A 14,127-nucleotide genomic window follows, 5' to 3' on the forward strand; every position below is an offset into this window, starting at 1 on the left:
AGAGGACAAAGGCTTGGAGCCAGAAGATCCAGGTTCAAGTTCTCCCTTTGCAACGTCCTTGATCAGTGACGCAGGGAACTCTCTCTGAACCTCATCTTCCTTGTTTGTAAAAGGATTCTGTTCTGTCTGAGGTCTCCCTAATTCACAGATAAAGTGCATGAAAGGAAACCGGGGGCATTTAAAAGCCATCCTCAGAGAGGGGAGGCTATGATACAAGGCTTCTTTTACAGAATTTCATAAGCCGACCTCTCTCTCACTCCTGTCCAGACGTTTGGTCTGCAGAAGCACCCGAAGGATCAGGATCGCGTGTAGTTCTAGCAATCAACTCACAGAGGCTTTCAGAAGTGAAGCTCTGCCTCATTTATGAGTCACACATGTAGTTTCAATGGCTATATTTGAACTTAATATGATGGAGTCAAATGAATACATAAGTTGCCTGTTGAATGGGAAACATGAACCCGTGTTTGTGAAAGAGCTTTGTCAACTCGACTGAGAAATGTAAATACTACTGATTATTAACATCTTCTACGTCCAGCTGCAACAAGCTGGGTGTGAATGAAATACAGTAGGGCCATGTGGGTACCATGCCCCTGGGCTCTAACAGTCAAGTGGCTTTCTTATAGGGGCATAGGAAGAACACTGTCATTAACTTCACTCCATAGAATTCACTCTATATATTTGAATTCACAGTCTTTATGCTCCTGAGAACTTTTATTCTTATTTCAGCATCACCTCCCCATGCCTCCTGTCCCAAAGATGGCTTGGGGGAGGGGTCCTTGGGGGCAGAAAGATGAATCAAATAGGCTCAGTCCTCCGATGAGGCTCCCAGTGTAGTGGAGGTTTCCTAGATGGTCCCAATGTGGCAAGAAGGTGTCAACGCTTGAGTCCCCACCATGATGAGAAGCGCTACAGAGTATGCATTCAAACCAGGATCCCTGACAAGGGGTCAAAATGCGCGCTCCCAGAATCTGCAATGCCATTAGAGCTATAGTGTCTTCATAATCAGATCTAACATAGAGTCTGGAAGGTATTGGGTGCTTAATACACACCAGCCACACACCTCCCATAGAGTATATGAGGAGGGCCCTACACATGGCCCCATGGTCCTCACGGCCTGCTATTTGGAGAGCGATGGTTTGGGCAGGAAATGCTCCCCTTCCCGCCCCTGTGGTCTCAGACCTCAGTGTTCAGTTGGCACTGGTAAAGGCACTCACTAAGGAATATTCCTCTATGACGACTGCAGCTTTCTCCTAGTCTCATCCAGGCAATGGCTTCTATAACTGTAGACCATGCAGGTGACCAGGGCTTTTCTAAAAGCTTCCCAAGACACGCAAGTCAGAAAGCGAATCAATCCCATAACTCAAAACCTCCAAGAAAGACAGAGTAGAGGTGGAAGACATTCTCCAAGAGGAGCCACAGAGTTACCTGAACCTGACACTGACATTTCTGAACTCTCCCGCGACTCACTTCCTTAGCTTGGATTTGAATCGATTATCTTCGCAGATTGCCTTTTTCAGTCTCATGATTCTTTTCCTCCAAAGTAGGAGGGATGGACTTCCCTGGTGGTCTAGTGGTTAAGAACCCGCCTGACAATGCACGGGACACGGGTTTGGTTCCATGGGTTTGAGGCCCAAGATTCCACATGCCACGGGGCACCTACTGAAGTCCAGGCAGCTAGAGCCAGAGCTCCGCAACAAAAAAAGTCACCGCGGTGAGAAGCCCACACATCGCGACTGGAGAAAGCCCATGCAGCAACAAAGACCCAGTGCATCCAAAGAAATAAATACATTTGTTTTAAAAGACTGAGAGAATTTCAGCTCCTGTCCTCTCTCTGTTCCATGTGGGGTTCCTCCAGTAAAACCCTGGAATACCTGTGTCAGAACTACTCCCAAACTGAGTTGTCCTTCTGAAGCCATGGGTACAGCAACCTCCAAGCCCCATGTAAGCAGATCAATGGTTTTAATGGGATGAGAGGGAGACAGATTCTGGGCCTGTGCCCCAGAGATGCCCCGCTACAGTGCATATAGACACACGCACACACACACACTCAGAAGCAAAATTAAAACATAAAGTCAAAACACATGGGAAGGACTGATGCTGAAGCTGAAGCTCCACTACTTTGGCCATCTGACGCAAAGAGCTGACCCATTGGAAAAGACCCTGATGCTGGGGAAGACTGAGGGCAGGAGGAGAAGTGGGTGACAGAGGATGAGATGGTTGGATGGCCTCACTGGACATGAGTTTGAGCAAGCTCCAGAAGATAGCGAAGGACAGGGAAGCCTGGTGTGCTGCAGTCCATGGGGCTGCACACAGTCGGATATGACAGTGACTGAATAACACAACACACTACCAAAGTCCAGGTTGACTGTCAAAATGGTTTAATTCCAGGTGAGCGTCCCTGCTGCTAAGAGACCCGTTCCTGGGCACACATACTCTTTCAATAGTCATTCGAGCAAAATGAAGGAAAATGCGGCTCTCTGATAGAAATATGATAAGAGCCAAGACAAGCTACATAGGACATGGTAAGTTTCCCAGTAGCCACATTAAAAAAAAAAAAAAACAGAAAATAGGTGTCATTTATTTTTATATTTTAATTTGATCCAACAGATTAAAAATAGTATCATTTCAACGTGTCACTGACATAAAGATAATCCGTGACATACTTTACCTTACGTTCATACTAGGTTGTTGAAATCTACTGTGTATTGTATGCTGAGAGTTCACGTCAACATGGACCAAGAATGTTCCAAAGGGCTCCATGGCCACGTGGTAATCGGTCACCATGTTGCAGAGAAGGACTCCAGAAAAATCTACAGAATGTTCTCCTCATTGAAAGACAAAAGATTCCTGATGGATCAACTCAATGTTTCCTGGAGCGTGAGCTGAGGTCTCCTCTGTGAGAATGGTCTGGGGAAATGCCTAAGAACTTTGATTGTCAGGCTCCCTCTCCAGATCTAGAAACCGGAATTTCTGGGGCAGGGAGAAGGGAGGATGGAGTGGAATCTGTATTTTTTTTTTTTCAGTTTTAGTACTTTTCAATTGAAGTATAGTTGATGTACAATGTTGTGTTAATTTCTTCTGTACAGCAAATGGATTCAGTTACAGATATATACACATTTTAAAATATTCTTTTCCATTATGCAGATAAATTCATCTGTACCATTTTTCTAGATGCCACATATAAGTGATATCCTATGATGTTTGTTTTTCTCTTTCTGACTTACTTCACTAGCAGAAATAGGGACACAGATGTAGAGAACAAACTTAAGAATAAAAGGAAGGAAGGAAGGAATGGGTGGGATGAACTGGGAGACTGGGAGTAGCATATATACGCTCTATGTATAAAATAGACAGCTAAGAAGGACCTATTGTAAAGCACAGGGAACTCTCCTCAATACTGTATAAAGACCTAAATGCCAAGAGATCTAAAAAAGAGGGGATATATGTATAACTGATTCACTTTGCTGTACAGCAGAAACTAACGCAACATTGTAAAGCAACTCTACTTCAATAACATTTTAAAAAATAAATAAAAATATTCTTTTCCATTATGGTTTATCATAGGATATAATTCTCCATGCTATACAGTAGGACCTTGTTGTTCATGCATGTGTAATAAATTCTGCAGGTGACCATCACCCAATCTGACATTTGACACCTGCTGTTGTATATATTTTTTTAAAAAAAGTCTGCCCTGAATAACCCTCTCTTACTCAGGCTAATTCAGAGCTCTCTAGACATCGTTAATGTTCATAGGTAAACTGATAAAGACACTTCATTTGTAGGAGGTATTATTATTGCATGCAATAGGCTTTGAACTATGTCTGGTCCATTGTAAGCACTCAGTCAACACTGGGAGGATTGTCACTAAGTTCCTTTCCCTGCATGTTCCCTTAGCACCCTGCGCTTCCCCTATTAGAACACACATCACACTTTACTGGAAACGGACCAATTAACTACCGATCGATTTGCCGCATGACAACTTTGCTGAATAATCAAATCACCAAAATGGAAGGGAGAGACCGTTAGATGAAATTTGCTGAAGGATCAGTTAGAGGAATGGTCAATCTAGAAATTTTTTCTAAATAGTATCTGAAGTCTTAGTGTGGCTGCCTGGGTGTGCAAGTATGTGTGTGTGTGTTCAGGTTAGTGGGGAATAAAAAGATGGAAGGGGGTAGTGATACTCCCCATTGTGGCCCCAAACTTGGCAAATAATGTCTCTAATAAAAGTGGACAGCAACCCACTGCCCCAAGGAGACTGGTTTCAGCAGCGTTTGCAGGTGCGTTCGGTTCAGGCTTCTTCCCAGGCCCCACGTGTCTGTACAGAGCTCATAAAGGACTGAGAGTCTGTCCCCGGGCTGGCTTCCCAACCAACACGATGGTACCTGGCATGGTAGAAGGGGTGAAACTTGCTGCCAGATGGAGACCCAGGCTCGCCTGCATCCCAGAGACACACAAACATGTGCACACACTCCCTTGGGCAGGGGGCAACTGGTAGCCAGAACAACAAGCTCAAAGTGTCTGGTACTTTCCAGGGCACAGTTTATCTTTTTTGTTGATTTTTAGCCAATGTTTTTCAGCAAAGGAAAGACTCGTAGAGCATCACCCTAAAACACCCTTGGCTGGTATCCCCCTCTGACCCCTGGATGTGCAGAGTTTTCTCGTTGCCACTCAGTCTTGTCCCCCTAGACCTGGGCCCCACACGTTGTGTGCTCAGCACACACGAGCTGTATGAAGGCGAGGGGCCCGAGGCAAATAAACTCCCACTGGACCATCTGTTTAGAGAATCATTTAGTTCCCTGGTGGTGGTGATCAGTCGCTTCAGTTGTGTCATAATAATCTATTGTTTAATGATATTATAATCTATCTACCCACTGCATTGTTGGGTACTCAGGTTGATAGCAATTTTTAAAAAATATTAAAGAAAATAAATATCCTTGTATATACCTACTGCATGTATGTTCAGTCACTCAGTTGTGTCCGACTCTTTGTGATCCCATGGACTGTAAGCCACCAGGCTCCTACATCCATGGGATTCTCTAGGCAAGAATACTGGAGTGGATTGCATTTCCTTCTCCAGAGGATCTTCCCAACCCAGGGATCGAACCCGTGTCTCCTGCGTCTCCTGCATTGCAGGAGGATTCCTTACCCTCTGAGCCACCTGGGTCCCTTCAAATTTGAACAACTATGCCCACTCCCCAACTCACAAATACTAGTTTTCTAGAAGCAAGACTGCACTGAAGAATGCAGAATTCCATCTGGAGGTGAAGGTCAAGCGTCCAAGGTCAAGATGAAAGGAGCACTTGGGGGCAGTGCAGTTCAGTGGAAGGAACAGTGGCATCAAATACACTTGTGTGTAACCACGGTAACCATGGCCAAGTTACCAAACCTCTCTGGGTCTGACCACATTGTTCTTTTGAAATTTGCAAATAATGGTGATAGTAACCTCTGCCCCGCTGAGATACTGTAATGAATTATATACACATGTATACATATCTACATACATGCATATATGTATACACTGTATATAATTTATCATACTTGCTAGTACACGGACTTTGCACAATAAATGACAGCAAGTTATGACTACAATCTGGGGAATTCAACAAAAGTTTATCTGAAAGTGAAAGTGAAGTGCCTGACAAAGAGTCATGTCTTTGCGACTCTATGGGTTATAGCCAGCCAGGCTCCTTTGTCCAAGGGATTTTCCAGGCAAGAATACTGGAGTGGGTTGCCATTTTCTTCTCCAGGGTATCTTCCCCACCCAGGGATCAAAGCCAGGTCTTCCACAGTGCAGGCAGACTCATTACGCTCTGAGCCACCAGAGAAGCTTATCCAGGGGACAGTTATTTACTTCAGGGGTGAAGGGCTTGTCTTCTCTGCTCTCAAAAGGTCTTAACTCTTCAATGAAATGACCGAATCACTGCGGGAGGAAGAGGGAAGGTGCGGGTATCTAACACAAACTGGTCCTTGCACGTCTCTCTAATCTGCTGGTACACTCTGCTTGTTCCCTTGTCAAAACACAGCCCAAGAAACCAGTTTTCAGCTCTTCTACAGCCATCATCCTAAACCAGGTCAGCATCACCCCTCCTTGGGTTGCTTCAAGACTCCATATTTTTCTGCTCTGGCCATACTGCAAATCCAAACACCAGTCCAACTCATCATTAAAACAAAAAAAAAGTCAGACTACTGTCGAGCCTCCAATGTCTTCCTATCACACTTAAAATCTCAAATGATTTCTGTAACCTCCAAGTCCTAATTTGTTTGGACCCCTGGCTGTCCTCCTGGTCTTATCTCTGAAATTTTCCCTGTACTCACACTCCGTAGCTGCGCTGAGCCTCAACATGTCGCGCATGCGTTGACCACAGCGCCTCCGGACCACTGCTGCAGCCTGAAATGCTTCCGGTTCCACGGTTACTCACCTGGCTCACACCCTGGCTCGATTCAGGTCCCAGCTCAAGTGTCACCCTCTCAGAGAGGCCATCTCTGATCGGTGAATATAAAGGAGCATCGCGACTTTCTTTCTACCCTACCCTTGCTTTTTGATTCATTATAGCTATTGCATAACTCCACATGCGTGGGTGCTAAGTCGTTTCAGTTGTGTCCGACTCTTTGTGACCCCGTGGACCTTAGTCCGCCAGGCTCCTCTGTCCACAGGATTCTCCAGGCAAGAATACTGGAGTGGGTTGCCATGCTCTCCTCCTGGGGATCTTCCCAAACCAGGGATTGAACTAGAGTCTCTTAGGACTCCTGCAACGGCGGGCAGGTTCTTTACCACTAGCGCCACTTGACATGCAAGCACATTATATGCTCATTCATGGGGTCTGCTGCAAGATTCCCTTTCTTCTGCTCTGGTCACACTACAATCCACAAAGCAGTCCAATTTATCATAAAAAAAGAAGTCAGACCGCAGCTGATCCTCTAGTATCATCCTATCACTTGAGGTCTGGTCTGCATTAGGATGGAGGCTCTTGGAAGGAAAGCCTTCTCTGGACTTATTTAATGTGATGTATGGAACAGTGATGACCCAACATGTACAAATTAACTGATATGAGCTTCCAGCCATTCTAGCAAAATAAGCCACGTGCTTTTCAACCTCTGTTTCTGTATAAGACTCACACAGTCTGCTACAACTACAACCCCTGACCAGTCTTAAAAAACGTTCCAATGAACCCCAGCGACAGGAAGGACTTGGATGGAAGAGGAGGGAAAATCACCTTGCCCTTTTTTCCACCTTTTGCAGAATCCAGCTCATCAAAGGTTCCTGATGTTACAGAATGTGAAAGCCATGGGTGTGTTCAAGGTGGATGAGACAGCCACGTAAACACGTGTCTTCCAGGAACAAAATTAAGATGAAAACAACCAATACCACTGACAACAAAAATACATTCCCATGTAAATACAATTGCATAAACAACACATGCAAGTTTCTTCTATGTATCTAGCAAAGGAGAATCAATATTTGATATTTTGGCTCTACCAAAATAACTTGGGTCTCTCTATCAAAGACCCAAGGAAGCATCTTCACTTTTTCTTTGGGAACAGAAAGAAAAACTCTTCAGAGTTCCTGTTGCTCCTATTGAATGATCTGTATTTCACCATTTCTGCCCCAAGCCACAGACAAAACTGTCTGTCCATCTCTGCCCCCATAGGTAGCCACATAAAATAATGCATACTTATAAGAAATTCAGATATCAAATTGATCAGGCCCTCCAAACAGATTTTAAGCATCTTATCAATCGCTTCCCCCCCCCCCATTTAAATAGGGTAAGTTGCCTCTTGGGGTCAAATATTGAAGTCCAGGAGACATGAAGGCTTCAACAGACCCACCCTAAGGAGTGTGAGCATTGAAGAATTGATGCTTTTGAATTGTGGTGTTGGAGAAGACTCTTGAGAGTCCCTTGGACAGTAAGGAGATCAGACCAGTATATCCTAAAGGAAATCAACCCTGAATATTCATTGGAAGGACTGATGCTGAAGCTGAAGCTCCAACACTTTGGCCACCTGAGGCAAATAGCTGATTCATTGGAAGAGACCATGATGCTGGGAAAGACTGAGGGTAGGAGGAGAAGCGGGCAATAGAGATGAGATGGTTGGATGGCATCACTGACTTCATGGACATGAGTTTGAGCAAACTCCAGGAGATGATGGACAGGGAAGCCTGGTGTGCTGCAGTCCACAGGGTCACAAAGAGTCAGACACAACAGCAGCTGAACAACAACAAGGAGTGTCATTCCATATAGACAGGGGAGAATTCCAGACGGTTGGGTTGCTGAGGGTGTGGGTGCCCTGCGTTTTTTTCCAGCCTGTGAGCAAGACTTCATTGAAACCATGAGTCACAACCTTTGTTGACTATACAGTTCTGATATTTTCATTTTCATTCTGTGAGGAGAGTGATCTGGCTAGGAGATAATTCACATTTGATGGATATGGGTGTCTCCTTTTTCACGCTTGATTCAAAATTCAGAGTTCAAATTGAACTTTATGAAGCATACAACATATTATTAATATGGCCATCAAAGCCACAGGGATATCTCTCTCAATTTGAAATTTGATCAATAGCAATTCATTAAGAATTTACGGAGCAGCCATCCTAAATTAGACAAGGTAGGCGAAAACACTCTTCTCGACTCGGGCAAACTTTCATTATCTGCAGCTTCTCCTCAACGTATTGTGTGCAGACCACTTGCTTACAAGGCAGGGTTTGTTAAGTCACAGGGCAAAATCAATATCTACCTCTTAGGTGGTAACTTCGCAGTGTTTGGCTTACGATGTCAAAATAGAGCCTAAGACACACTGGAACATGCATTCAGGCTCACGGAGAGGATGGAGGCTCTGGATGACCAGCGTAGCCACAAAGAATGCTCATTAACATTTTAAACCAACATTCCTCCCCACCCCAGCTGATTTCCCCTTCAGCCTCATGCTCCATTCTCTCTGTAGGTTCTGCAAAGGTTGAGTGACTCTTTTCCCAGAGTCCCCCCGCCCCACACCTCCAGCAATAGGACTCCCTACCTTCTATCATTAGGCATTAGTGAATTCACCATCTCTCACAAAGAGAAATAGAGATACTTGAGGCTAGGGATTAGAAGGGAAAGAGCAGGGTTTTCTAGGAAGGTTGCAAGCTAGCGCTTTAACATGTGAGTATGTATATCTCAGGCTCTCTCAGGGGAAAACCGTGACCCATTAAAAATATTGAGACTGAAACCATCAATGAAATAGATCAGGGAGGGCTGGGCGCCTGTTTCTAGTTCTCCCTGCTTCCCTGATGTCTTTCTCTCCAAAGACCCTAAGCAGGGGGTGAAGCGCTGCAAACATGCCTTTGTTCACCGTGCTATTGAGAACACATGATTGGTGACCGATGAATGTCTATATGTTGGGCTCTGTTTAATGTATGCTTTTGAAGGTCATGGCACACTCAATGACATGGGGATGAGCTGTCATTTCCTCCCTTCTTGGCTAAAAGCAACACATTGGTAAGATCTCCTAGTCATTGTTTGGGTCACAGTTTAGGCTTAAAAGCAAAATAAATATATAAATAAATAAAAGAATTCTGTTGTTAGTTACGGCAACTCACCTATCTTGACATTTAATCAAGTAATTCCATGCTAATGAAAGTCCAAACACAACTGTTCTGAACCACATCAAAGCAAAAAGACAGGCATTATTTTGATGGATACACCATGCAACTGGGCAATTTCTGCTTGCCAATTGACTGATTTTAAAAACAGAAGACTCTGTCTCTCTCATGCCTTACTACTTGTAATATGTGTTAAAAGAAAGGAAATAGATCTTTAACTAATGGAATGAAGATCCTCTTCTTATAAGACAGAGATTATTATATTCCCCAATGCCTCTAGCTTTATAGATTCAGTCTTTTAGGGCCTATAATATAAAACAGTCATTCCATAAAGATCCCAAATAATCCCATAGAAACCCATGTGAACCCAGACATAATACGTCCCAAAACATAGAAGTCCCATGTCTGTGTGCCTAAATCTCCCCTATTCAGTATTTTAACGTTAAGAGCACTGATTATACTGTAATATTTTATTGTGGCTTCATTCAATATAGTCTTACTTTTCTGGATCAAGTATTATTAAAACCGGAAATAAAACATCCAAGTTAGCAAAACGCCTACTGTCTTTTTAGACAGCAGAGCCTAAAAGCTCCAGCTATACTGCAAAGACATGACTTTCTTTCTTAACTCAACTTTCTAGCATGACCGACTGCAGCATGTGAGGGGAAAAAAGAAAAACAAAGGATACTGAGAGTCGGATGGATGCACCAAGAAGTAGCAATGTTTGTTACCTGCAGAGGTGTTACAAGAAATTTCATCTGCTGCAACGAAGACGAACTGATTTCTGGAAGAGAAGATAAAATTCACAATACTGCTCGCTCAGGGGGAAATGCGCTCTCTGCCAATTGGTTCGATGTAGTCAGATGAGGTAAGGGAAGGGTGCTGAGTTTGAATGGATGTTGCAAGGAAATGTGTTGCTATTGTGGGCTTGGAGAGTTTAGGAAGATCATGAAACAGGCATGCGAGGGAACCCTTCCACAAAATCATGGTGCTGTCAGAACATGGACCATGTATAGCTGTTGCACGAGATATTAATACTAGGTGTTACTAACATGTTATCATGCCAGGGTGGGTTTCTAAGGCTTAGGGTTTTTCAAACTGAGCTTCTACGGATTTCTTACACTCAAAGGAGACTATGCTAAAAAGAAAAAAAATAGACTATTAGAAAAAGAGTATACTGCAATAGCTAGGAAAATCATACAATTCCAGACTTTATTACTATTATAGTATAATATTAAAAAATTTTTAAAGGAAAGAAAAAGCAATGCCATCATTTCTGAAGAGAATGTTAAATGATATCGTGTTATGGATAATAATTTTCTCACCAAATGAGGCTTGCTACATAAAGAAGGTAAGAGAACTCATCAATTGAAATAAACCCTGTCTTGCCAAATTATTTTTAATGATGCAGTATTAAAAAAGAAAATAAAAATGGAAAACGCTATTTCACTTTGATTTAATAAATCCAGAAAGATAATAAAAAATCTCTTAAGATGTTTCCAACTGTGGCATTTCCACAAGGTAATGTATTCTAATTCAGGGGTACTGTCTGTTTCTCCAGAAATAAGAACATCTGTGTCAGGCAGATTACAAAAATGTCCCAATGAGATCGGCAAGGCTCTTAAATGCCTCAGAGGCAGGAGTATTAAGGCTTCTAATTCTTATTTGTTAGAGTCTTCTGTGCATGGGAATCATCTAGAACCAAGATAAATGCAATTCAGTTTGATTGGTCTAGTGATCAAGCATCTCTTAAAACATCTTAAGAAAGTTTTTCTGTTGTAGAAGCTAAGTCCCTGAAATATACATAGAGCTACCACTTGGAAATTCACTAGAATCTAACATTCAGCTGAAGATTCTCATCACTGCCATGACAATGAAATCTTAACAAAACGCATACGTGGTCTGAGGACAGCATTTTTTATGTTTCTCATCCACCATAATAAAAGTCATAACTAAGTTCATTTATTACCTCTCTTAAAACAAAGTCAGTGTCGTTGGACGTTGGCTATCTTTCAGCTCTGACACAAACTTTTCGGGCCCCATCATTACCTGGCATCAAATTTTCAAGGTTTGAGGAGCAGTAAACTTAATATCCCTGGAAATGAAGATGCCTGAGTGGAATATCTGTTTTGACTTGCTCACCTTGGACTGACTCTAGGGGCATAAGACACAGATAGCTCAAATTACAAATATATTATTGGGTGGACCAAACAAGCACTTTGGAAGGACCTCTGTTTCTAGCACACCCATAAGAAGAACCTACGGTAACCAAGAAGGGTCATCTGGTTTATCCAAAGAGACAAGCTCTTTGGAACAGCTATTCACTTATCAATGAGGCAGGGCCTCATTCGTGAGGTGGCTCCATCGCATCCCTACTCACTCATCCTAAAGACAGTACTACCTTGAATCTCTCCTCTGAATTTTCCCTAAGGGACTGTTGAGTGTGCTAGATTCCGGGAAAACCATGGGAGGCAACCAACAGAAATAATAATAATAAAAAAAATGATCCGATGAAGAGAGAACCTTTGTAAAAATATAGCCTATAAGTATGACTATAAAGAAACTAGACCCTTTTCTTGAATTGTACCAGATTTTTAGAAAATGTGATGATTGTCCTTCATAGCCCTCTTTTTGACATGATATATTTGCTGTTTTAAAAAAAATGCTACTCCTTCTCCATATTCTTCTTCTTCTTTTTTTTTTTTTAAATAATCTGTTTGGCGTTTTCAGTGCCTTTGATTCCTGAGTAAATTTCCAAACAAAGGCAACTACTCCTGTTGATGACTCACTGTCTTCAAAAGAGTTGCCTCAGATGACTTCTGACTATCAAATCAAGCCTATATCGAAGTTTAGAGTTGTCATCAACAGTGATATTTTAAGGAATATGCCATGGACTCTGCAGCAATGCCAAAAAAAGATATACAAACATATTTCTAAAAAACAGTAGCCATTCAGATGTATTAATTCTGTATTGACTTTTATTTTTTTTAATCCACACAAACAATCTCCCTCCATCCCAGGAAGTCTATCCTAACGTCTCAGAAAAGTGTGTTTTTATAGAGCTCATTAATTCCCTGGAGTTAGCCTGCGTGATCACTTTTCCCTCTAAACTACCCTTTCTTTCATCAATTGATTATGACTACAGTTAATAGAAAATGCCAGGCAAATAAGAGTCTGGCAAGGGATACCCCACGTATCAGGTCAACAGAGGAATTTGAGGAGAAGAAGGGGCAGGTTTCATTGTGGTGTCTATGACCCTCTGCTGTTGTTGTTTGGTCGCTAAGTCATGTCCCACTCTTTTGCAACCCCATGGACTGCAGCCCTCCAGGCTCCTCTGTCCATGGGGTTTCCCAGGCAAGAATACTGGAGTCGGTTGCTATTTCCTTCTCCAGGGGGTCTTCCCGACCCAGGGATTGGGTCTCCTGCATTGGCAGGGGGGTTCTTTACCACTGAGCCACCTGGGAAGCCCTGCCTCCTCTGTTAGGACATTTTTATGTGGTTCTGTTTCTCCCTACTTTAACTTGAAGATAAACTATTTACCTTAGATTGACCATAAATGATCCGACCCTCTTGGTGAAATCATTTACTCCAAATGACCAGAGAGAGAGGTGTGATCAAAGAGATTAACAACATAGCATAGCGGTCTGCTGTGTCCTAAGTGACAGGAAATCTCAGTGATCACAGCAACCCAAGCGTGCTCTGGACATCCGGGTCAACTCTTAAGAGGGGAAAGGAGGCTGGCCTGGGGCCTGTCCCCTTTTGCTAACCCTAGTCTGCTCTTCACTCTTGACACGGACTTGAGGATGTAAACTTCAAACGCAGCTGGACCTGATTTTTTAGCCAACTGGTTTGTTCAGTGATTGTCAATGATTAAGTCTGGCAGAATCTCAACCTTGGATGGACAGAATAAACACCTAGTGAGCTTCTAGAAAGCCTAATGACCAATTAAATGGGTAGCTCTGGGAGTGGGTCTCCGGCATCAGGAGTTTCTAAAGACCTCCAGGTGAGTGTATCACACGGCCAAGAGAGAAGCACCTGTCTAGTTGACTGGTTCTCACTTTGGCGGCTCCTAGATTCACAGTGATGTTAAGTAGCAACACTAAGTCTAAGTCTAAGACATGACTGACTCTTTGTGACCCATGGACTGCAGCACACCAGGCTCCTTGACCATGGGATTCTCCAGGCAAGAACACTGGCGTGGGTTGCCATTTCCTTCTCCAGGGGATCTTCTTGACCCAGGGATTGAACCCATGTCTCCTGCTCGGCAGGCAGATTCTTTACCACTGAGCCACCAGGGATAGCTGAACTCTGCTCTGGTGGGTCTGGGAGTGAGTCTGGAATGAGGCAGGGGTTGCTCAGCCATGGCCGCAAAGCACTGGGGATGCCACAAATGCAGAGTGCAAAGGGGGTTGGAACACCCAGTTGGTTATAGATTTTGCTTCTCTTGCAGCTTCCATTTTGCCACCTGCCATGCTGGTCTCTGAGTCAACCTAGCTGCATGGTTTCCGAGGCTGGATCATAGAAAATCACACATGACCCAGGACTGG

The 14,127-nt window shown here is 43.3% G+C and overlaps 1 protein-coding gene across 9 annotated transcripts in view; it reads right to left on the bottom strand.

Annotated features, from left to right (window-relative positions):
• The window catches only part of RBFOX1 (RNA binding fox-1 homolog 1), a 411,330-nt gene that overhangs the window by 9,632 nt on the left and 387,571 nt on the right, over positions 1–14,127 (bottom strand). For 5 of the 9 annotated variants that reach the window (XM_055409443.2, XM_055409439.2, XM_088833069.1 and 2 more), the window contains one exon: positions 10,312–10,364. The exons of the other annotated variants lie outside the window; for them this stretch is intronic. In XM_055409443.2, coding sequence (XP_055265418.1) covers positions 10,312–10,364 — 53 coding nt within the window. The remainder of the gene's footprint in view (positions 1–10,311; positions 10,365–14,127) is intronic. 9 annotated transcript variants of the gene reach the window in all.

This window comes from Moschus berezovskii, chromosome 27 (assembly GCF_049115385.1).
Source record: "Moschus berezovskii isolate FMDL1 chromosome 27, NW_MosBer_1.0, whole genome shotgun sequence".
Taxonomy (NCBI): domain Eukaryota; kingdom Metazoa; phylum Chordata; class Mammalia; order Artiodactyla; family Moschidae; genus Moschus; species Moschus berezovskii.